This window comes from Peromyscus californicus, unplaced genomic scaffold (genome assembly GCF_007827085.1).
Source record: "Peromyscus californicus insignis strain IS unplaced genomic scaffold, ASM782708v3 Scaffold_15__1_contigs__length_86483966, whole genome shotgun sequence".
Taxonomy (NCBI): domain Eukaryota; kingdom Metazoa; phylum Chordata; class Mammalia; order Rodentia; family Cricetidae; genus Peromyscus; species Peromyscus californicus.
Genome location: NW_026294447.1, coordinates 64,681,037 through 64,705,615, shown reverse-complemented (window position 1 = coordinate 64,705,615; position 24,579 = coordinate 64,681,037). Strand labels below are relative to the sequence as shown.

At 41.2% G+C, this 24,579-nt stretch overlaps 1 protein-coding gene across 4 annotated transcripts in view; it reads right to left on the bottom strand.

Annotated features, from left to right (window-relative positions):
* Esyt2 (extended synaptotagmin 2) overlaps window positions 1–24,579 on the bottom strand; it is an 88,403-nt gene that overhangs the window by 17,351 nt on the left and 46,473 nt on the right. For 2 of the 4 annotated variants that reach the window (XM_052739182.1, XM_052739183.1), the window contains exons 7-14: window positions 16,550–16,605; window positions 14,027–14,147; window positions 10,981–11,157; window positions 9,211–9,293; window positions 7,175–7,223; window positions 5,964–6,053; window positions 5,446–5,541; window positions 3,558–3,659 (exon numbers count right to left, since the gene is read on the bottom strand). In XM_052739182.1, the coding sequence (XP_052595142.1) occupies window positions 3,558–3,659; window positions 5,446–5,541; window positions 5,964–6,053; window positions 7,175–7,223; window positions 9,211–9,293; window positions 10,981–11,157; window positions 14,027–14,147; window positions 16,550–16,605 (774 nt within the window). The remainder of the gene's footprint in view (window positions 1–3,557; window positions 3,660–5,445; window positions 5,542–5,963; window positions 6,054–7,174; window positions 7,224–9,210; window positions 9,294–10,980; window positions 11,158–14,026; window positions 14,148–16,549; window positions 16,606–24,579) is intronic. The other 2 variants (XM_052739184.1, XM_052739185.1) reach the window with 1 other exon arrangement.

The following is a 24,579-nucleotide window of genomic DNA, read 5'->3' as shown; positions in this document are numbered from 1 at the left end:
TGCCTGAAACCCCAGTGTCACCTGCAATTAGAGGTTTAATGTGAAGCACAGCAGTGACCATTCTGTCCACACTGCTGGAGCTGGTCCCACCTACAGCGGCCCACACCACTGCTGTGCCTTCTAAGACCTGCTTTCTTGGTATAGCATCATCCAGAGATGGAGCCTATCTCTCTGAACTCCTGGACTCGCCATCCTTCCCAGGTATGGAAGTACAGGCCAACAAGGCCATTTTAAGAGTTCCTCCTGGATTTAAATACATTCTACTGTTATAGGGTATATATATCTTCCTGACTGAATTTTTTTCAGTTAGTTGTTTGCTCATTCTCAAATGGACAATTTGTTTTGTTTTGGAAACTTCCAGAATTAACATTTGAGGTTAAAGGTTTTTGTCATTTTAATTTTAATTAATTTAAAATGGCATATTGAATTTGATTCTTAATTAAATTTTTTCTTAATGTTTTATTAAACAGAAGATGTATGAAAGAAGATGGAGAAATAGCATCCAATTCTCCTCCATGGTAGGAGGCAGGTGAGAAGGTAAAGAACCTACCCAGGCTCCAGCGATACTAGGTGGGTCTAAATCTAGACGATTCATACAGCCTACAGGGCCCTCTAAAGACTCAGAACCTACTGCCTCTATCTCTGGATGAAACCCAGACAAGGTATTCCCTAAGGAGTTGCAACAATGCCTTTTGGTTCAGAGGGAGCCTGGTTGATGTTCTCCAGATGTGACAAGGGCCTTTCCTGAAGAGCACACTGGCTAGAAACAGCTGAACCCAATGCACTCGTTATTCTAACATGCATCAATTATTGAGAAACAAAGAGAACAGTGGCAGTGTGAATCAGGAATGCAAGAACAGCTGTGTGAGGTCACAGAAAACGGCATGGCATGCAGGTGAGAAGACTAGTCACTGAAATACTTGGGTCAGGTGTCCAGGTGTAAGGTTCAGAAGTCAGGCCCATGTACCATGTACTCCCAGGCCTTTCAATCATTGGAGACAGTGTCACCTGTCCTTTTTTTTTTTTCCCATCAAGAACCATGCGCTAGGGATATAGGTCACTTGAGAGTATCTGCCTAGTATGTAGGAAGCTCTGGGTTCAGACCCCAGCACTTCATAAACTTAAAATTGTGGTCCATACCTATGACCCCAGCACTTGGAAGTAGAGGCAGGATGATCACAAGTTCAGTGGTTATCCTCAGCTATATAAAGTGGTTCAGGATAGCCTGGGATATATGAGACCCTGTCTCAAACAAACATAAGCTAAAATTCCCTGTAAAAGGTATTTTTGTCCCTAAGGGTCTGCTCAGTGGTAGCTATTTCATGGTTATGTTCATACATGTAAGGTAAGAACTATGAACATACCACTCCTCTCAGATCACCTCCAGTACAGAATTAAGAGCATCTGAGCAGTGAACATTCTACAGCGGTGAGGTCTCAGTCACTTATGCCCTTTGTGTTATTTTTATTTTCTATCTGTGAAATGCCTATAATGATAATACGGATAAATGAGGTACAAGTAGACCCCTTACAGTCTATGTGGCTACTGCAAAGTGCTCAACACACATGAGCTACCAAGTAAGCCTAATATTCTAATGCTGGATGCCAAAGTCAGAGAACATAGTCAAGCTGAAGCTGGAGGAGGGAAAAATTCTAAGAGTCTACATTAAAAAGAAATCATTTCTAGTATAGAAGAAAATAATGGAATGGAAACTGAAGGTGCTCTGAATAGGTGGGAAGTAAAAAAAGCCATGGACTGCAGCTATTTATAAAAAAAGCTTTTCCTGTAGGAAAGACTGAGAAAGTTGATTTGATTTTCCACTAGAAACCAGTAAGTAAAAAGTAAGTATATACTTGTACTGCAAAGAAGTACATTCCATTTTATGTGGTGTGCACATCCTAATCATAAAGCTCAATGTGACTTGGACAATGAAGGAAATGAATTCTGAGTCTGGCCACTGATGTCAGAACTACAAAGCAACTCAAGAATCCGACTCAAAAGTATTTTCTTTCTGCAAAAGGAAGCAGTTGAAAATTGAGAAAAGAGACCTAGAAAGGTTACTGGAGACAGATTGGCAAAATTACCCAGAGTGGCTTTGTCACTTATGAGTTTGTGATGACATTTTACCTAAGAAACAAAAGCACAAAGCATTTTCTAAAGTGATGGTATGTACTTGAGACAGGGTCATAACACTGAAACAAATGTTCCTGCCTTAACCTCTACAATGCAAGGGTTACAGGGGGACACCCCTCCACACCAGCTTCCTTTTGACTTTTCAAAAGGCCCTAAGCAGCTGTGAGTGCAGAGTTAGGGACATCAAGGTCCTGCTTATTTTTTTTTTTATATATATATTTTTTAAAGATTTATTTAATTATTATGTACACAATTCTGCCTGCATGTAAGTCTGCACACCAGAAGAGGGCACCAGATTTCATCATAGATGGTTGTGAGCCACCATGTGGGTGCTGGGAATTGAACTCAGGACCTTTGGAAGAGCAGCCAGTGCTCTTAACCTCTGAGCCATCTCTCCAGCCCCAAGGTCCTGCTTATTTACTAGTGTAACTTGCCTATCCTTCAGGGTACTGATTTTTCTTGTCTATAAAAAGGGCTAAATACCTATTTTTAAGTATGTTACCCCACAGCCCCTCATTAGAAGAATAAACTGAGGACACACGTGGAAAGCCTTTGTAAACAGAATTGGAAACTGCAAAAGAGCAAAGCCCTGCCACTATTAGATTCAAGGAATAAGTGGTCTTTAGAAATCTAACTAATTATAATACAAATCTGAAAGGTGATTTTCTACACTAATTAGTAGACTAGTAGGTCTTAAGTGTAGCTTTCTATGACCCCAGAGGAAATGAACCCAGCAGCCACCAGAGTACCCTGAATAGCACTAGGAGAGGAAGCACCAGACAGGCTATGGGAGCAAATGTGATGAAATCAAAATAAAATTCCCAAATATTTACTTCAGGGAACTCTTTTTAAGTTCCTGAAAAGAAATCAACCATGAACCTGCTGTAGGTTTCTTTTCCTCCAGAGGCTCTGGCTAGGCTATGTGGCAGAAGCAGGCTCTCACAGAGATGGGGTGAACGTCTGGTTTCCTGTGACCACAACGAGGGACAGAGAGGACTGGGTGGTATGGACTGGAAGACAGCCCAAGTTCTAATGCTGCTCTCCTTGGTGAGAGGGAAAAAGTAGACTTAGGAACGTTTTGTGAAAGTTACAGCAATGTTTATATGTCTCTTCCCAACAATGAACCCCAAATCAACTTTAAACTTTACAGCTTTGTTTTTCCCTCAGAGGACTCGTTATAACACTTTTTGGACCAGCAGCAGTAGAGTTAGTTCAGGTTAGTTCATCTCATGTCAGATGTACTCCCAACATCACAGAAGAGTCACATTTGACAAAACCAACATAAAATGAAGACATGGTAACTGAAGTCATGCAAGAAAATGAAAATAGCATGCGCATCATTCCAATGAGCAGACTGCACAGAAGTTCCAGACCACACTTGGGCAGTCTTCACTGAACACAGAAGAAGGAGCTGGAGGACTCACAAATAGTGCTCTATAGACTGAGGTAGTATTCTCACAAAACACTAGTCCCGACGCTCGCCTCTCTTTTAAGTAGCCACACCCAAAGTTTCCCTCGTAGATACTCTTAGGAAAGTGGAGACAGGAAGAGAAAGCAAAGAATGCTGGGTTGTGGTCAGTGGGCACACACCAGAAGCACAAATAAACGGTGCAGAGAGTCAGAGGGTCCCAGGACACACAGGGACTGGCCAACAAAGCCTCCCGATTAACACCACAAACAGCAAGGATGGCTCTGTGGACCCTTTGCCTCTGATGAGCCGTGGCACACTGTGAGCAAGGTACCCTTGGAATAGAAGAGCAGTGCAGCCCCTGTCTCTGGAGATTATGTGACATCATCTGAATTTCAAATCGATGTGACAGAGCACACAGCTCCACAGAAAAGCCCAGGCCCTCTTCCCCATTTAAACCATCACTATTTTCTACATCTAAACTATGAAGCTTATTCACTTCTTTTATACAATTTTGTTTTCACATTTATTTGGGTATGGGGCTTGCCAGGGCATGCCTGTGGAGGTCAGAGGACAACCCAAAGGAGTCAGTTCTTGTCTCCCATCATGTGTGTTTGGAAATTGAACACAGGTGGCCAGGTTTGGCAGTGAGTGCCTTTTACACACCGAGCCATCTTGGTAGCCTCACAAACTTCTATCAGGCATTTTATAACAAACTTTATTGTGGTCAAAGGCAAAAAGCCCTACTGTGTAAGGAATTATATTGAAAGGCTAAATAATAATGAAGTAGATATTCCCAAACAGAAATAAAAATAGATAAAGTCACCGACTTTAGGTGGAAAGACTGGTCAAAAGATTTCTCTTCAAGAAAAAATATAAGAACTTAAGTAGTTAAAAATTAGACAAGGAACCTTCATTAAAAGAAAGGGTATGGTATTGGCAAAGAGACAACTATATATTCCTATTACAAAATGCTCAATCATATTTCAGTTGTTAAGTTGAAATAAACTGTATTAACGCACAAAGAATATTTATTTCCTTTCTGTTCACAAAGCTCAAGTAAATATACAATTTTCAAAAACTAAAAGGTGCTAAATGATGCAATTTCACAAACCATCAGGATAAAAGTCCAAGAAAGACTGTGGAAAAGGGTAAGTGAAATACTTCTTTGCTTTTGTTCACAAATGCACTTATGTGACTGAGCTTTTACTAGGAAGGGAGAATTATGCAATGAACAATCTTGGTGGGTAAAATCCCTGTGACAGTGATCTTTCTTTCAACAAAACTGGCTGCTGACACAATGACATAGAGAATGCCCTAGTATCCAAGCACACTGGCACCCAAAAAGTTACCGAACAACGTAACATTTATATGAGGACAACATTACTTTACCTATTGGGGTTTACAGCAGGACAGTGGAAGATCCACTATCCCTAAATGATCGGATTACTTTATACTTTCCCCCATAAAACCAAAACGGTCTAAAGCGAGCAAATAAACAGGCTTTTAGGCTAACTATTATGATCTGGCACTGTTTGTGTCTTTGTTCACTTGCAAGTGTCCCAGGTGCCCGAAGGTCAGGACACCTACCTGGTGGCATCAATCATGCTCCACCTTAAACCCTGAGGACAGTCACAGCTCACAAACTGCTATGCTACAGCTAAGACACATTTAGGGTTTGTGATCAGGGCTGCTTCATTTATTCCCCTTTCTAAGAGGAGACAATTTTCACCTTGAGGCAACTAGGCCATAATAATTAGATATAAATACACGTGTGCAAAGCAAATGCTACCTTGTGCCTCTCTGTGTCTGACACACAAGATTAGGTGATGCACTGTGGCTGAACAAAGTAGTAGTTTCCAAGTTAGGAAAGCACTCCCAGGAGTTAGCTCTGTACTACCTACCGGAAGGTTCCTTGCAGAATCCAAATACAAGATCAGCAGTGCAGATGAAAGACCATCATTAGCTTGATCCTTGTCAGCTCTGATGTCTGCCAGAACCTGCAAGGTGAGAAAAAAGTATCAGTGGGTGTGTGTCTACTGGAGTGCACACTGTTTTGACTGTGCTCGGGAAAATGAAAGGAAGAAATAATCTATAAACACAGCAGAAGAACTGAACTGATGTCTCCCAAATGACAAGACCACTATTCCACGCAAATCAATTAAAATGAAGCACCAGGAGGACATGTGGCCCCCCAAATCCCCATGCTAAAGCAAGGACAAAATTAAAGGTCTCAGAACAAGAATAATGACCTATAAATAGTATTTTCTATACTTTCATTCCTCTTCACTACTGTGGTGACTTGTGGCATAATAATCAAAATTACTGGTATAATTTTTTTGAACAAGTACCGACACACTCAGAGAGACTGGTCCTAACAATCAGGAGTAGGTGGTCATGAAGAGAAGATACCGCACAGCACCTTGTCCAGGTTTGCCGCATCTGGCAGCAGTGTGAGCCACTCTAACTTCAAATGCAGCTTTCCTTTTGGAACCTCGTCCAGAGTGAACCACTGAAGAGAAAGTGTTTAAGTTCAGCAAAAGTGTTTCTGAATAAAAGATTCTAATTAAACCCCATCTAAAAATGTTTCAAATTGCTCATTGACACTGTGGCACCACCAATTCTTAACTGGCACTGAAGGAGTGCACTTATTAATTTATGCCTCATGCTCTAAGAGCCAGGGCTAGCCAGAGACCAGCCTCAGAGATCCATCTGCCCTAACAAAGCCCTTATCACATACAAGTTCAAGTGTTCCAGTACTGTCTAGCACTAACAAGGCTTCTGTATATGGACTCACACAGAATTTAGAGGCCAACAGAGGATAACACTAATTCCCAAATACTGAATGGCAGAATCAAACAAGCTAAGACACTTGTTCTTACTCATAACTGTACATCAATGAATAGAACAGTGCAAGTTTGTGTCATCAAACACTCAGTGTTGAAAAGGAACTGCCACAAGGCAGGATTCCATCTATCCTGTTCACCACTGTGCTCAGTGACTGGCACCCAGCAGATGTACAAGAAACACTCTGAAATGGATGACAAGCACTCCTGGAGGGAATGAGTGCTGCTGTGAAAGCAGCAAAGTCCCAACACTGATTTGGTTAATTAGGCTTCTCTTACCCAAGTCTCACCCATCTTCTGATCTTTTGGAAGCTACTGTACTGTTTTCCTTTATGTTTCTATTTTATTTTTATAGAATTATGGATCACTCTCCCTGTTTGAAGTAATGTCTTCTTGCTGCAAATTATTAGTTCATTTACATTCTGACAGCACTGTGCGTCTCTGCTATTCACTCCAACTACAGTGAAAATTTCATTTCTGTGAGCTTCTTACACATCTCTGCCCTAATGCCTCCAAGGTATTACAGTCTGTCTATAATAAAGTCAGTTTTACATTTTGTGCTCACCCACAATTCCTCACCCAGGGCTTTGCAACATGTTAAGCAAGCATCCTACTATTGAGTTATATCCTTACATGTCAAATGTTTGTGAAGCAAATACTGTTTCTATATCAGCAGCTAGGACTCTCACACTGGGTAGGTGGGCAACAGCAGTGGGCCACAGTGACTCTGGCATACAAGAGGTACTTACAGTGTTCCTTAAGTGGGCTAAAATCAGAGAAAACTTACTTCGTCTAGAAGGCGCTCTTTCTCGACTTCAATAAGATCAATCATAAGACTATAAGAATAAATCAATAAAAAAATTTTAGAACACAGAAACACACTTCTTCCAACTGAAATACCTTGAGTATTATGTATGGAAAAGAACTCTAGAAATGCAAAATATGCTACATAATTTACCAGAAAATAAGCTGCTTTCCTCAAGGCTTTCTATAATATATGCCCAAGAAAATCAAAAGGCAAGTAAGAAAGAAAAGGATTGAATTTTTGTGGTCAAAATATTGAGCACATGCAACTAGGCCAGAACTGACTGTGTGTGTGTGTGTGTGTGTGTGTGTGTGTGTGTGTGTGTGTGTGTATGTGTGCGCGCGCGCACATGTGTGAGCACATGTGCAGGACTGAGGCCAACATCAGGAGTCTTCCTCAGTTACTCTTCACCTCATGCATCAAGAAAGTATCTTTCAATTGAACTCAGAGCCTGACAGGACTAGTGTAACTAGTCAGCTTGTTCTGGGCATGCCCAGTCTCTGTCGTCCAAGTGCTAGAATTACAGACAACTGCTACCCACGCTCCTCTGGCATTTCTGTGGTTTCTGGGTCTGAATTCTGATTCTCACGCTTTCGCAGCAAGTGCTTTACACTAAACTCCCCAGCCCTAGCTGATTTTTTATTTTTGAGACAGGGTTTCACTATGTAGATCAGGCTGGCTTTGAACTCACAGAGATCTGCCTACCTTTGCTTCCCAAGTACTGGGGTTAAAGGTGTGCACCACCGTGCCTGGGTAGCTAATGGGTTTTTACATGTTATCCCTTGGTGCACAGTCATCACTGTGGATTCAGTTATTTGCATAATGAATTATAAGTCCACACTGTATCATGTCCATAAGCAGGTCTGAGAGTAGGCTTTATTACCACAAACAATCCTACTCTAATTCAACCATGGCACTACTTCCACGGGAATGTGAAGAAGGGATTATTCTACTTGTACTTCTGAACATATCTCCTAATCAGTCTGCTCTCAGCCCTAGTCAATGACAACATGCTCCTAGTTGCTTTACTGACCTCCCATCTACATGCTTACACAGCATTTGATTTGATCATGTTCCTGGTCCTACTTAAGCTGTGTACACAGTCACAGATTCTGAAGTTACAACACAACACACGGGTCTTAGAGATTCTGAAGTCAGAGCATGACACACGAGGCTATACTTACTTCTCCAATATAATCTAATCCTCCACCACCCCCTAACAATAAACTCATTTAAATAACCTTAATTAGATAGACATGTAGTAGATGTGTGTATGCATTCATTATGTGTGCAGATGCAAAAGCACAGACAAGGAGGCCAGAGGACAACCTCATTTATTTTTCTTAAGATATGGTACTGTTTCCTTGAGACCAGGTACCTCACTAACCTGGAGTGGAATTCACCGAGTAATTCTAGGCTGGCCCTAATAAGGCCAGGGACACACTCTTTGTCTCCACAGTGCCAGGGTTATAAGCATGTGTTAAGGCCCGGAGCTCGAGTCATGCAGCTGTGAGCCATCCGACATGGGTGCCAGGAACTGAGCTCAGTCCTCTGGAGGAGCAGCAGGCATTCCTAACCACTGAGCCATCTCTCGGCCTCAGATGTGTATTTTTAAAGCCCATTGTTTACAGCTACATTAGTTCTTCAACTAAAGTAAATAAATCAGTATTTACTGTCCCAATATGTGGGGACAATGTAAATGACTATACCCTAGCAAACTGAGAAAGCTTAAAATTAAGCCCACATTTACAACTCAGGAGGAAATATTTCTAGACCTCCTACACAGTGGCTGGCCCTCTAGCTGCATGGTCTAACTGGCTGGTAGAATCAGCCCTAGTGCTGCAGTCGCTATAATGGACAACAGAGTCTTTCTAGAAGTAAAATGTTCTAAAAAATATCTGGTAAAATAAACGGCACACGTAGAGGCCATTTCAGATGTATATGTACATAAGTAAATGAATTTTGAAGCTTGCATCAGTGAGAGTGGTTAGAAGGGTGTTCCCAAGTTGTTTCTTCACCTTCCTAAGAAGTCATCCTTGTCTGGATCTTCATCAAAGAGTTCAATCTCCAATTCTTGTCCAGGGTGCTCATAGACTAAAGCCTGAAAATTAACAGTTGGTAGTTACTGCCGGTTTACTACCACAGTCAAGTACTAAGTATGGTGATTATAACAGATATTACCATGTACTTTTCTCTAGCAGTCAGCACTTTTAAAGTGTACTTTCTTACTGTCAGACCACACATACTCCTTGATGACTGGGCCATTCTAAAGTACTTGCCCACAGAACAAGTCTGCTGGGTATGTTTCATGGTTATCAGTGGGCCAAGCACAAGGCCCTCAAATAAGGTGGCAGTGTGAAGTCACCTATAGGCCTGTCTAAGGCCTAAGGCCAGGTGAAGATGCAGGAAATAGCCCTAAGATCTCAAGTGGCTCCATCCAGATGGTAACCTTGGAAAGCCATCAGCCACTTAGCCACTCAAAGAATAAGGGACTGACAGGGACAGAGGACAGAGAGTGACAAGAAAGAGGCACAATGCACTACTGTTCTCGAAACAACGCTGCCCTTTAAAAACCGCCAATTTTGGATGCAGCTATTTAAGGCTACACTGACCTTGCACTTGAACAGCACTGCTATAGTACTGCACTTAGTAGCCCAGGCTTCTGCAGGTAAAGAATTCAGGGGGATGGCTATTAAAAGTCAGGGAGATCCTGGCTGGGTATGGTGGTGCACACCTGTAATCACAGCACTTGGGAGGCTGAAGCACGAGGATCATGAATTGCAGGCCAGCCTGAGATAGACATATATCACATCTCAAGGAAAGGAAATAAAACGCAGAGAAAAAATGAACATAAACAAAATAAAACAAAGCAAAAGGAAACAAATACAACAAAAACAAAGCCAATAACCATGCAATCATCTATCCACTGAGATGTAAAGATGGCCAGATAAACAAAAAATGTATAAAACAGTATACTTTCATGTTTGTGTTTTAACCACATGTAATATTTTATAATCAGAAAAACTTATATTAAGAAAATATATTGCCATTAATCACTGTGGTAGCTTTATATGACTAATGCTTTTAAAAAAATCTCATCTGTTCACATTATAAGAATGTTTTTTGGCTGGGCGGTGGTGGCGCACGCCTTTAATCCCAGCACTCGGGAGGCAGAGCCAGGCGGATCTCTGTGAGTTCGAGGCCAGCCTGGGCTACAAAGTGAGTTCCAGGAAAGGCGCAAAGCTACACAGAGAAACCCTGTCTCGAAAAACCAAAAAAAAAAAAAAGAATGTTTTGTGGCTGGGCGGTGGTGGTGCACACCTTTAATCCCAGCACTCGGGAGAAAGAGACCGGTAGAGCTCTGTGAGTTCGAGGCCAGCCTGATCTACAAAAAGAGTTCCAGGACAGGCTCCAAAGGTACAGAGAAACTGTCTTGAAAAACCTAAAAAAAAAAAAAAAGAATGTTTTGTGTTAGAAGATAAAGTGAAAGGGCAGTAGTGGCACACGCCTTTAATCCCAGCACTCGGGAGGCAGAGCAGGCGGATCTCTGTGAGTTCGAGGCCATCCTGGTCTATAGAGCGAGAGCCAGGAAAGGTGCAAAGCCCCACAGAGAAACCCTGTCTCAAAAAAACATAAAATATATATATATATATAAAAAGTGGAAAATTTCCCAAAAATGGGAAATTAAAAAAACTTAAACAATGGTCCAAGTTAGCCACACTTTTGTGTGACAGATATGAAACTTTAGTGCCCTTACTGAGATACCATGTTTGGGCCCCACTGCTTACCTCATATACCTCATTCCACTTTGGACTAAGGTTCTCTTTGATGATCTTACTCTGGAAGATTTGGTTGCCCACTCGGATAATTCCATAGGGGTCTGATTTTCCCTTGACAAGGCCTTTAAGATAGGTGTCTTTTCCCTGAAGATCCTGAGCTTCAATAAAATGAATCCTTAGGACACCCTGAAAAGAGCAGCAAACCACTTAGACTATTTGCTATGGAGAATGGAAGACACACAGTGTGTACCCAGCTCAGCTGTGACAAGAATGCAGAAAACAAGCATTAAGGGAGAACAGTATGTCATGCCTCTATATAGTAGGACTGTCATGGGCGAGGACTCCTCAGCAGGAACGCAGTGAGCCACACAGCTGCCTGCAGAGAGCTTGAGCATTCTCCATAGGGGAACACTGACTGCAGAGGTCCCAGTGCAGAAACATGCTTATTCCCAGGAAACCACTAACACAGGCCACAAGGCTCACCAAAAATACTTACAATCTGGGACTAAGTAGGTAATAACTAACATGATATGGTGTATCAGACCCGCTACTAAGCTTTTCTTATTCAGCAACCATGCCATTCAATTTTTAGACCAATTCTATGAAATACTCATTAATCCTACTTTATAGAGGAAGAAATTGAAATATGTAGTGCTCATCAAAAATAAAAAGTTCTCAAAAATTTTCCTATTTGTAGGAGAAAAATACATACTCATTTCATTTATGGCAAATAAAAGTTTGGTAGGTAATAATACTCTTCCTTCCTGTAAAAAATTACAGGCTAGCCGGGCGGCAGTGGCACACACCTTTAATCCCAGCACTCGGGAGGCAGAGCCAGGTGGATCTCTGACTTCGAGGCCAGCCTGGTCTACAGAGCGAGATCCAGGACAGGCACCAAAACTACATAGAGAAACTTTGTCTTGAAACTGCCCCCACTCTCACCCCCAAATTACAGGCTAATTAATATTCCTGGCTTGTCCGGATGAATACATTTTAAAATACATTCATAGATGAATACATTTTAAAAGCACCATAAGATTCTTGTCTGTAGTTTCATATGACTACAGCTGAGATAATGTGGCCACCTCTTTTCCCAACATTGGCTTTAAGCTCAGAGAACAAAGGTAGCTAGATCTAGGCCGGCTCCAGTGCTTATTGTACTTAATATACAAAAGAGATACCTGTATCCTAGAAAATGAGTTCCCTCTCTCTCTCTCTCTCTCTTTCGAGACAGGGTTTCTCTGTGTAGCTTTGTGCCTCTCCTGGATCTCGCTCCGTAGACCGGGCTGGCCTCGAACTCACAGAGATCCGCCTACCTCTGCCTCCCAAGTGCTGGGATTAAAGGCGTGCGCCACTACTGCCCGGCAAGTTCCCTTTCTTACACATAGAGTATCGTGTTGAATTCAAACAATATAATCTTATCATCAAATTAAATGGAGTGTGCTTTCTTAAAAGAAGTATAAGGAGTCGTCTGAGGAAATAGGTCCTGGGTTTAAGCCTCAGCATCAAAGAGAAGTTAAAAAAAGAAGGGTTGGTATACAGGCAGTGTGTGTTGCGTGTGTCTATATGGTCATGCATGTTTACTAACTTTTGTGTTGTTGAAATCTGAGAAAAAGTAAAAGGCATCAAGGCAATGCTATCTCTGCTTCAGGAAAGAAAACTGACAACACAGCCACTAAAATGGCACCGCCTCACCTCCTTCTGTTTTAGTCAAACTAGAATGTACACATTCTAGTATAGAATGTATAGAAGGATGTATAGAATGTATCAGTACTATTCCTTACTGTAGATAATCCATGGTACTACTGTTTCCTTGACCTCTGTGAATCCACAACAAATGGCTGCATCTCTAATGACAAGAGCCAGGCCTCACCTTTGCCTACAGTGGTTTTGTCTGCTCAAGGCGACTCCATAGACATATGACCCAGTTCTATGTTCCGCATTTTATAGGAGCTGAAACTAAGGCCCAGCCATAAATCTCCAAGTTCAAGAGTTCTGCTTTTTCCTCTCTGTTCAGTGCAGCTGTTACACAGTGCCTCTTCTGTCACTGGGGTGGTCTGAATAAGAATGGCTCCCATAGGTTCATAGATTTAAATGCTTAGGGAATGGCACTATTTGAAAGGATTAGAAGGTGTGGCCTTGTTGGAGGAAATGTGTCACTAGGGGTAGGCTTTGAGGTTTCAGAAGCCCAAACCAGTCCCAGTAGCTCTCTCTTCCCACTGCCTGTGGATCAGGATGTAGAGCTCTCAGCTCCTTCTCCAGCACCAATTCTGCCTGTGTGCTGCCAAGCTTCCTGCCATGCTGATAATTAAACCGCTGAACTGTAAGCCAGCCCCAATTAAATGCTTTCCTTTATAAGAGTTGTTGTCATGGTGTCTCTTTACAGCAAGACTAACTTTACTGACTACGACAGTTACCCTATAATATTAAGCAACTCCAGAAATAATCACATTCAATGTCTGAGAGAAAACTTAGCTACATCATCATATCAGACTTTTCATTGTACCAGCAGTCTCATCCCACTTGTTGCTGAGAGTGATTATAGCTCCATAAAAACAAATACAGCATATACCTTCTGAGATAACTTTTGCCTGACATTCACTGCTACCCTTATAACTTGTGATTACATTTGTAGAACTAAGCCCTACTGGTACCCTGAAGGAGCATGACTGAAGCGTAAGAACTCCTGAAGTCTCTGGACAGCCTTAGGGTCAGATGCTCCCTAGTACATCTCTGAGGGAGTGCAGAGCAGCTACCAATGTATTAACACAAATGGCAAGATAGCTGTTCAGAAAGACAAGGGAAGTCTAAAGATTAACACCCTGTGGTTAGGTCAGGAGGTGGTGGCACACACCTTTATTCCCAGCACTAGGGAGGCAGTGGCAGGAGGATCTCAGTGAGTTCGAGGTCAGCCTGGTCTACAGAACTAGTTCCAGGACAGCCAGGGCTACACAGAGAAACCCTATCTCAAAACAAAACAAAACAAAAAAACACCCTGCACTTAAAAAGGTCCTAGTATGTGTTTAAATTCTAGTGAATACAAATGCACGCTTACCTTTGGTATGGGAAATCGCAACTGTGCTATTTGAACTTCACTGACAAGAGGAACAGTGATTCGATTGGGAAGCACCAGATAGTTTGATATTATATCCAAAATGATAGTATCAGATAAACCACTGTTAGTTGAGAGAAAAACAACAAACAATCAGTTATTTATATATATATACATGCTTGCTGTCACCTTTAACAACAAACATGCACAGCCTCGATACTACCCCATGCATGGGGTGGGAGTTCTCTAACTTTTCCAGAATAGTACTTAGAGGTAATATTTTAATGCTTCAGCCACACTGCTGTTGTAACTATGGGGCAGAATTTATTTTTGTAATACAACATAAAATTCTAGCTCCATTCCATAATTTCCTGAACAACTTTTCAAATATTCTTATACTATTTAATAATAGACTTAAGATACATTTCTTTACATTTATTTTTTGACATAAACATTTCAAACATAAATAAAAGTATAGAGGATAACACAGTAAACATTCATGAACCAATTTCATGATTTAATTCTACATATAATATACTATAATATAGTTTATACTTACATATAAGATTTACACATTATTAGAAGATATTACTGTAAAGGATATGCTTACATTATAACTGAGTAAAATGAAACTAGTTATGTGTGCAAATGAAATGTACAAGTTCACATGTGTGTCTACTATGATTGTGTAGAGACCCTTAGTGAATAAAATGGTTTCAGACTGGCTACAGTTTTGTGAGGGGCAGGACATATCCATCCACGCCACACTGCCATTTATAGAGCTCATACTGTGTCATTTGCGAGCAGAGAGATGATCACTTAGCCTTATTTCAGTCCTCCTATGATGCTGAAGAAAGACAAGGTAGAAGAAGCACTCTTACATTAACCTTCGCAGATACCTGTTGCTTACATCTGGCTAATAAAATCCAGCAAGCACTGTTATTTCCAGGGAAAGATCTCCCTTTATGTGAGATACAGCTACATTATTCATTTTGTGTGTGTGTGTGTGTGTGTGTGTGTGTGTGTGTGTGTGTTGTCCAAGTGATTGAACATTTCTTGTTTTCTTCATAGGGCATATACAGAACTCAAACCTGGCTGTTAAAGCCACAGGAACCTGTCCGAGATACAATCTGACTGAAGACAAGATCTAGGACTCACCTGCATGTAGACTGTATCAAGAGCCCACATCACTTGGCCTCAACACCTGCCTGAGCCTGACATCTCACAAAGAATGCTCTGTGAGCTGCAAAGGCAGCCACAGCTTAAGCTCTGAGAAAAGCTGTGAGAATGCTATTCCCATCTATGTCTAAGTGCTACAACAGTGGTCATCTTAGAGCAGGTGTGTAATATCTATGCCTCAGCTGAGTGACAGCACTAAATTTTAAAGGTGTTGTTTCCACACTGAATTATTATTTTAAAAAGTATCATTTGGGGAGCTGGGTGTGTAGCTCAGAGGTATGATGTAGTTTAGCAAATACAAAATCCTGAGTTTAATCCCCAGCACTACAAATAAAAAAAAAAATTTACTCGTGTCAATTTAAAACAGTATTTTGGGGCTGGAGAGATGGCTCAGAGGTTAAGAGCACTGACTGCTCTTCCAGAGGTCCTGAGTTCAATTCCCAGCAACCACATGGTGGCTCACAACCATCTGTAAACGAGATCTGGTGCCCTCTTCTGGCCTGCAGGCACACATGCTGCATACATAATAAATAAATAAATCTTTAAAAAAAAAAAACAGTATTTTGTTTGTAATCAAGATTCTAATGAACTTATTAATAAACCTTTTAAAGTTGTACTTTTTTTTCCCTGGATTTCTATTTACTTATTTATTTTTTAAATTTTTTTTGAAGCAGGAAATTTTACATACTTTCTATTCCAAGAGGAAAGAACCAGGGCACAGTTAAGTTATACTTTCTTATCCATAGATCTTTTAACAATAATAGTACTTTTCTTAACCTGGTAAACCACACTCCACTTTATTTGTGACTATGTCTCAGATTATTAAAGCTGCTGTTTTTTACTGATAATGAAACAAAACTTTGTTTTATCAGTCATTTCAGAGGCATAAACAAGTATATAGAAATAGGAAAAAAAAAGTCTGAAATCAAAAGTTTTGGAATTGAATTTGTAAGCTATTTAAGGATAAGAGTCCACAGATTAGCAAAATATCCCCTAGAAACAAATGCAAATAATAACTAATAAATCATGCATTTTAACCTTCAAATAAAATAATAAAAACAGTAAGTTTTGCAGGACAGATTGCATGCTGTCCCAATCTACCATTTCAGACAGACAGACAGTGACTCGTCTAACCCTCCCACGGAGGGCACACTCGGTGACTCAGGTGCCTGTCACAGGACCACTTCCTTGTTTATCATCCACTAGACTGCTACTGAATGGAGAGGAGCTTCCAGGGCTTTGGTCAGAGACTTCACATCCAGGTTCCATTCTGACCCACCCTTTCCAGAGTGACAGTGAGGGAAGGCGGAGCACAGCAGCCACTGCAACCAGACCGTCAAGACTTACTTCAGTCCAGGGATGTCCAGCAGATTCGTCAGTCCTGTCCAGTTAATCTCCAAAAGCTGTTTTTAAAGAGGAGGAAAAATATTAAACATCAATAATGTTTCCAGGTATCACAGCAAATACAAACCTCTTCCCAATACACCTTTTCCAATGTATACACATCTAAGACAGCTTTCTTTCACTGCACATGAAGACCTGCCCCAGTTTTTACTTTTTGATAATGTCATAGTTTTCCCTACTAAAAACATATAACAATTTGTTTACACTCCCTCCTATGGATGGATCCCTGGAATATTTTTCCATTTCTTCTTTATTATAAAGTTAACAATTCAGCGAATATCCTTTGTCTTGTTAGTTTGTTTCTGTTGTTTGTTTATTTGCTTGAGACAGAATTTACTATGCAGCCTTGGCTGACCTAGAATTTACGATGAAAACCAGGCTGACCTTAGACTCACAGAGACTAGCCTGTCTCTGCCTCCACAGTGCAGGGATTAAAGACGTGCACCACCACGCCCAGCATGAATACATACGCTCATATAGACACATACAGACTAACATTAAAAAACGGGGATCAGTCAGCAAGGGAACTCCAAGGTGAAAGTGCTTGCCACACAAGTCTGACGACCTGAATTCAATCCCCAAGAACCACAGTACAAGAAGAAAACATAGGAGTACCCTAAGTAAAAATTTTAAAGTGGGATATGATGCTAAGGATTATGTTCACTTTCAGTATCAATACCTAAGATCTCTAAAATTACTACTCAAATTTCTATTACCAAAAAAAAAAAGTTTTTTAAAATTTCTATTACCATCAAAAGTATGGAACAGAATCATTTCTCCACACTGTTGCCAAAAACAGATATTAAAACTGAGTCCAGTTGGTAGTTGAACAATGGTGTTTTACTTTGAATTTTTTAATTTGTATTTTCCTATGAATAGAACATGTTCCATCTATTCATTGGATATTTATAATAATCTCAGAAATTCTTACATATTTAGCTAGGATTCCATTAAGTAGACCTAAACAGTTAAAACTATGGGTTGTAAATACTGATTTTCTCTATCAAAATGGATACTGTGTGCACAATAAAGTACTTTGTGTTTTATACTTGTGGAGGGCATATTAAGTGAAACTGCACAGTCTCCATTACACACAGAGCTAGAGAATCCACACTGCTCAAGAGCCTTCTGGAGGTTAGTGGGCAACTACACAGAGCCAAGCTAAAGGGAAGAAGCAATACATTTCAAAAAACCCTTCATGACTGTTTCCAGCATGAGAAAAGGGAGATGAAACACAGAAAGGACATGAGGCTTGTCCTGGAGTGTGCGTTATCCATCCAGTGTCATTCCTTTGAAGAAAACTCATTTTCCCTCTCCCAGCAGATATCAACTGCAAACAGCTTCTTGACTGGGGTGGGACTTTGTGTCCACTTCTTCTCTGGGCTGCCATAGTCTTTGAGAGTTCACATGTGCATCAGCCCTGTGGTGTCTGGAAGATGCTGTTTCTGTGGAATCATCCACCACCTCAGGCTCTGATAGATTTTCTACCTACTCTTCACCATAGATGCCTGATCCTTGAAGGGAAGGGTTTGATAGACACTGCGTTTGGGACTCAGGGCTTCACTGTCTGCACACTGTCCAGTTACGGTTTCTGTGTTAATTAACATCTACTGTAGGAAGCTTCTCTGATGAAGGTTGAGTGATGCCCTGACCTATGGATATAGCATTATGTCATTAGGAGTCATTTTATTGCTATACTTATTTAGCAGAATAATATTAGCAGATTTGCCCCTAGATCCCATGATCCAACTAGTTTCTTGCTCTTGGGGACATTAACAGTATCAGGTGTGAGTTATATCTCAGGGAGTAGACCTTAAATCCAACTAAAAAGTGGTTGGTTACCTCTATAAATTTGTGCCACTGTTGAACGAGCATATCGTGCCGGCAGGTTGCTGTTGTAGGTGGTAGGGTTTGTTATAGGCGGGACTAACAGAGAGGAAAATTGAGAGAACAGGAAGCTGGGAGGAGAGACACTGCCAGCCGCCACGATGAGAAACAGCATGTGAAGATGCCGGTAAGCCACGAGCCATGTGGCAAGGTATAGATTTATAAAAATGGATTAATTTAAGCTGAAAGAACAGTTAGCAAGAAGCCTGCCATGGCCATACAGTTTGAAACCAATACAAGTCTCTGTGTTTACTTGGTCGGGTCTGATGGCTGTGGGACTGGCAGGTGAGAGAGATTTGCCCTGACTGTGGGCCAGGCAGGAAAACTCTACCTACAGTTTGTAGCTAGGTGAGACGGATGATTATTTTTCTCCTCTGGTAGCATTTATAGTACCTTCCAGTAGTGGTAAAGTTTCTAGTTAGGTACCACCTCAATTTCTCCCTTTTCTATGATGTAAGTCATTCTTCAGCAATAAGGTCTTGCCTTCAGGTTGTGAAGGGCAACCAGTAGCACATAATGTCCTTTTAGAACTTTCCCTGTAGTTGTCCAGGTGTTCTTTTGTTTGTTTGTTTTTTGAGACAGGATTTCACTGAGTAGAGGGACACCTTCATGACCAGGACGATAAAACTTGAAAAGACATGAACTCCCAAGCATCTGGTTCTGCATCAATGTTTGAAGTCACTCAGGGAACTGATAAGCACCATGACTAACAAGCTCATTTTTATTTCTCTTTCATCTAGTATTATAGTCAAAGAATCCCTTCAGCACTTAAAAGGAGAAGGATCTCCCTACCCCAGCAAAATATTCTGATTTTATTAGAAAACCTAGAATGCTGGGCAGAGGGGCCATACCTTTAATCCCAGCACTGAGGAGATGGGAGGCAGGTGGATCTCTGATTTAAAGCCAACCTAGTCTACAGAGTGAGTTCCAGGACAGTCAAGACTCTCCATCCAGTTTTGATCTTCAAACTCCTTATATTACACATTATTCTATGCAGTAATCTGAAAACTATTCCCATTACCAGCTTTGACATTCTACTTATTTTACCAAAATTGTAACTCAAAAGAACTCTGTGCCTAGATGCAATGATTCATCAGTTCTTCAGCTTTTCCCCATATGCACTGCTATTCCTCAGCAAGACTAGCAGAGTAGAAGACACGCCCACAGTTGGTTCAAGAAATCTATTACAACATAGATAAATGTGCTGTACAAAAATCACGGCCAGTGCAATGTGCTTTGAATCTCAGTTACTTGTGAGGCTGAAGCAGGAGTACTGCTTGAGTCCAAAAGTTCAGAGCCAGTCTAGGCAACAAAGCAACTCAGTCTCTCTCTTATTAACTTTGTAAATAATAAAATATCATTATAAAGTATCTAATGGTTGACTTGTTTTATTTTTGAAAGTATGACTCTGAGCCAGGAGTGAAGCTCTGTGGCAGAGCATATATGAAGATGTGGATCAGATCCCCAGTACCTAGGAAGCGAATGATTGCTTCAACTTAGGGCAAACCTGGGCTACACAGTAAGTGTGATGCCAGTTTGAACTACACAGACTCTGTCTTCTCCTTTCTCTACCTGCAAAAAAGTATGCTTCTGTTTGAACAGACATATGTGATGGCTACCTGCTCATATTTAGCTAGCTATGACTTAAGACTGTAAAGGCCTAACAGAGCACTCAAACATCAGTTAGTACTTGAGTATTAGTACTTGACACTAACTTCAGTTAGTACTTAACACTGTTGTTAATACTTAAGTGATATAAACACAACTGGCAAATAAAATCTCCATAAAAGAACACTTAAAATGCTTTGCTTATGGGCACCTAGAGAAAAAAAACCTCTCTGAAGACTAATAGTAGTCTTAAAGAAGTCTTTCTACCACCAAAACAAAAAATTAAATGGCACCAAAAGCAGAAAAAGGTTTCCATGTTTTACACAGCATAAAACGCACAAACATAAAAGCCTTTGAGTGTAATCTTAAAAAAGGAAGCTAAAGAAATAGACATTTAAAAAATTATGTATAAAGCTAGTCTTAATTGTAGGTATTCAAATTTATAGTTAGTTACAGAATTGAGAAAAACTGCCTTTGAGTTTTATAGATAGTTCAGCCCTAGATGGAGTAATTTCATCCATAACTTTGGGACTTCACAGCTAGATTATAGAAGGACAAAGTGAAAAGATCTTCTCACTTGCCCCACATAGGAGGAAGTGTTTGGTTTTTAAGAATAGCTTCTGTTTTAAGCTACTCTTGCTCCCCTGCCTTTGGTATGCTTCACCCCCTTTCTCCTTAGTCTATCTCTATAGATGATGTTACCAACTTGCACTTCCTTCTAAGCCTTTGTATCCTTATTTTGGACAACATCTGCTATTACTATAGGTAACATGCAGAGCTTCTTCCACCCAAGTGAGTCTCACTGAAATGACTGAGGAACTTCTAATAGGCAGTCCTAAAGTCCTGAGAACAACTGTTAGGGAGAAGGTAATGCTGAGGTACCCCAATAAGGAAGATCCCAGGCTATGAGGATATTCAAAGCACTAGGGTTAGGGAGGGAGGGAGGTTAAGAATGTAAGTGTGTCTGTGCAGGAGAATGAGAATGAAAAAATAAATGTGTCAGAAGATGAGTTTGTGCATAAAAAGAAATTAAGAGTGACAGAGTGGAATGTGAGAAAGTAAAGTGTGCATGGGGAGAAGGGGGTATGAGAGAGAATGAGTGTGAGAGAGAATGGATGTGAAAAAATGAGTAAGTGGAGAGAGGATCAAGGATAAAAGAACAGCATGACAGAGGATGAATGTGTGAGGGTTAGTACTGATTATTAACTAGACAGATCTGGAGTTACCTAGGAGACAAACATCTGGGAATGCCTATGAAGGATTACCTCAATTAGGTGACTTGAGGTGGGGAGATTGCCCTAAATGTGGTGGCATCACTCCACAGGCCAGAGTGCTGAATTGAATAAAAGAGAAAGGCTATTTAAATACAAAGCACTCAACTCTTGCTGTTTCCATACTGTGGAGGTGATGTGACCAGCCTCCTGCTGCTGTGACTTTTCCATCACGATGGACCAAACCTTCAAACTGCGAGCTGAAGTAAACCCTTTCTCCCAAGTTGCTTTTTTCAGGGTAACTTTATCATAGCCAAAGGAAAAGTAACTAATAAAGGATGTATGAGAAAAAGACAGAAGTTGAGCATGTGTGAGAAAGAGACTGGGTGTGAGAGGAATGTATAAGAATGAGTGTGACAGCGGTCTATGTGTAGGTATAAGGATGAGTGGGAGAGAAACTGAATGCTAGAGAATGAGTAGGGGTCTTAATTACTTTTCTACTGCTGTGAAGAGAGACCACGGCCAATGCTACTATAAAAAGAAACACTTTAGGGGGGAATCACAGTTATAGAGGCTTAGAGTCCAGGACCATCATGATGGGGAGCATGGCAGCAGGCAGACAGGCATGGAGCTTGAGTAGTAGCTAAGAGTTTACATCCTGAACTACAGAGAAAGCTAAACATGAATGGTGTGAGCTTTTGAAACAGCTTTCTACCAATCTGGGGAACCATTCAAATATATGAGCCTATGAGGGTCATTCTCATTCAAACTACCAAAGACTGTGAGAAAGATCAGTTGTGAAAGTGCAGGTGTTTGTGAGGAAAAGTGAGACAAACAAGTGTGAAATAAACAAGTCTATACAACAGTGCAAGTGAGTATGTGAGAGAATGAGTATGTGAGAAAGAACGGGTGCATAAGGACACAAGGAAAAAACTGCCAGGGGAATGCAATAGGGCAGCCCTTGGAAAAGCATGCTTGGAAACACAACTAAATTATTTGGTCCCTCCTGATCTCCCTAAAGACTGGTATCAGGACAATGAGAACCAGGGCCTCTGGATGACTGAGATCTCTATTTCAGGAGACTAAGGTGTAAGTGGAACGTGTGTTTCCAAACAAAGGAAGTAATCTCTGAGCTGTGACAGAAGCACAACAGAGAATGTGGTCCATGATTATGAAAGACATCATGTTTTACCCAGAACAACAAAACATGTGCACAATTGTATGAAAACCATAGAGATGGGCCATCAAGATGGCTCAGAGTGTAAAGGCACTTGCTGCCAAGCATGATGACCTGTGTTCAATTCCTGGGACCTACGCAGAAGGAGAGAATTGACTCCCCTCCTGTAAGTTGCCCTTTGACTTTGACATGTGTGCTATTGTGTATTTACGTGCAGGTGGGTGCACCCAGACACAGACACACACAGACACACAGACACACACACACACACACACAGAAAAAGAAACCCAGAGATATTCTTCTCTAGTACTTCAAGATGAGATTGCCTGAGTTGTGTAGTAAAGCTGATAAGGCTGACAGCAGCAACTGGCTCTGAGCACTCCCTGCATGGCAGATGTCTAGGGCAGGTCATTTGGGACGTCTGTTGAAAATGCAAGCTGATAGCTCCACTAGTCTTCGGCGGGGTTTTACCCTAATGCTATTATTTGGTAGTTTGGGGCTGGCAGTAAAGTTAAGGATATCTTCCTTATATTTTAAGGCCTCATGACTTAGGCAGGAAAAAACCTGGGAAGAGTACTACTCTGGTGGCATAGGAAAACTGAGTTCCTGGGCCCTACCGTATCAATATGCTTCCTTTGAGGCAAATCTGAGGAAGGAGAGGCAGAAGGGGTCTGAGTGAAGGACAAGCCCTCACAAAGGCATGCATACTACTGTGGACATGTATACATTTGCACTGTGTACAGATAAGGCCAGAGAGAATACTTCTTGCAGGGATGTGGTCAGGAAGGAGAGCAACTGTCACTACAGAAGGGCACAGAAAGCCTTGTCATCCTTCCTTCCTAAGGTATAGGGGCCATGTGTGGAAAGAAGCAAAGGTAAGGACCCATTATAGCTAAAAGTGAGGTCCTTTGGGGGTTGTGGTAGAATGCAGTCCTACGCTTAGTCTGTCCTACCAAAGACCTATCACAGACACATACTACAGGTAGGAGAAGCAGCCAGTGGAATTCTTTCTGAGAGTCAGGATGGTACAAGACTATGGAGAGTGTGCAAGACTATCCAAACAATTAAAGACATCAAACCATAGGTTCCACAGGATCAGAGTAAACTTGGCATAATAAAAACTCTTGGCTACTTATGGGTATAGTTTGAATCTACAGGCCTGTCTGCAGCCTTGTCTGTAAGAATGGTGGAAGGAGCTTCTGCACTGCAACTCTCTTAATCAGACCTGGTCTACTACAGAGAGAGTAACAGAGACAACACTCACAGACATATGGCCTGGAGAACAGAGATGTTCTCAGAGGGAGAGAACAGAGCGAAAGTTATGATCACTCAACCAGTCACACTATACTGCCTTCCCACTGGCACCAAAAGTCACTTAACCATTACATTACACTGTCTTCCTCTGGTTTCAAAAACATTCAAATTCCTGGTTCCAATTTGCTTCTGAGATTCAACTGCACAATAAACATAATTTCTATTTTAAAAAAAAACCCATTTCCTTTTAAAAATCTTTTATTGAAGGGTTGGGGATTTAGCTCAGTGGTAGAGCACTTGCCTAGCAAGCGCCAAGGCCCTGGGTTTGGTCCTCAGCTCCAGAAAAAAAAAATCTTTTATTGATTCTTTGTGAATTTCATACCATACACCCCAACCCCACTTATCTCCACATCCCTCCATTATCTGTCCTCTGCCCTTGCAACCTCCCTGCAAAAGAAAACAAAAAAAAAATGATGAAAAAAATATAAACGAAAATGGAAAAAACAAATCTCACCGTGGAAGCTGCAGTGTATCACTGTATGTCTCCCTGTCTACCCTTTTACCTACACAGCTTTACTTGCAAATGTTCATTGTATGAGTCAATGGTCCGATTCGAGGCCTCTGGCTTCTGCTACACTATCAATACTGGATCTTCACTGGGACTGCTCTTGGATATCCTGTTGCTGCCCTGTGTCGTGAAGATCCTGCAGCTTTGGGTCTGCAGAACTGGCCCTTTCATGTGCTCAAGCAGTTCTTAAATGGGGTACACGGTGGGGTGGGCCAACTCAAAGCCCTAGATCTGGGCCTGTGTGGTAGCTGAATTGGTCGGCCCACCC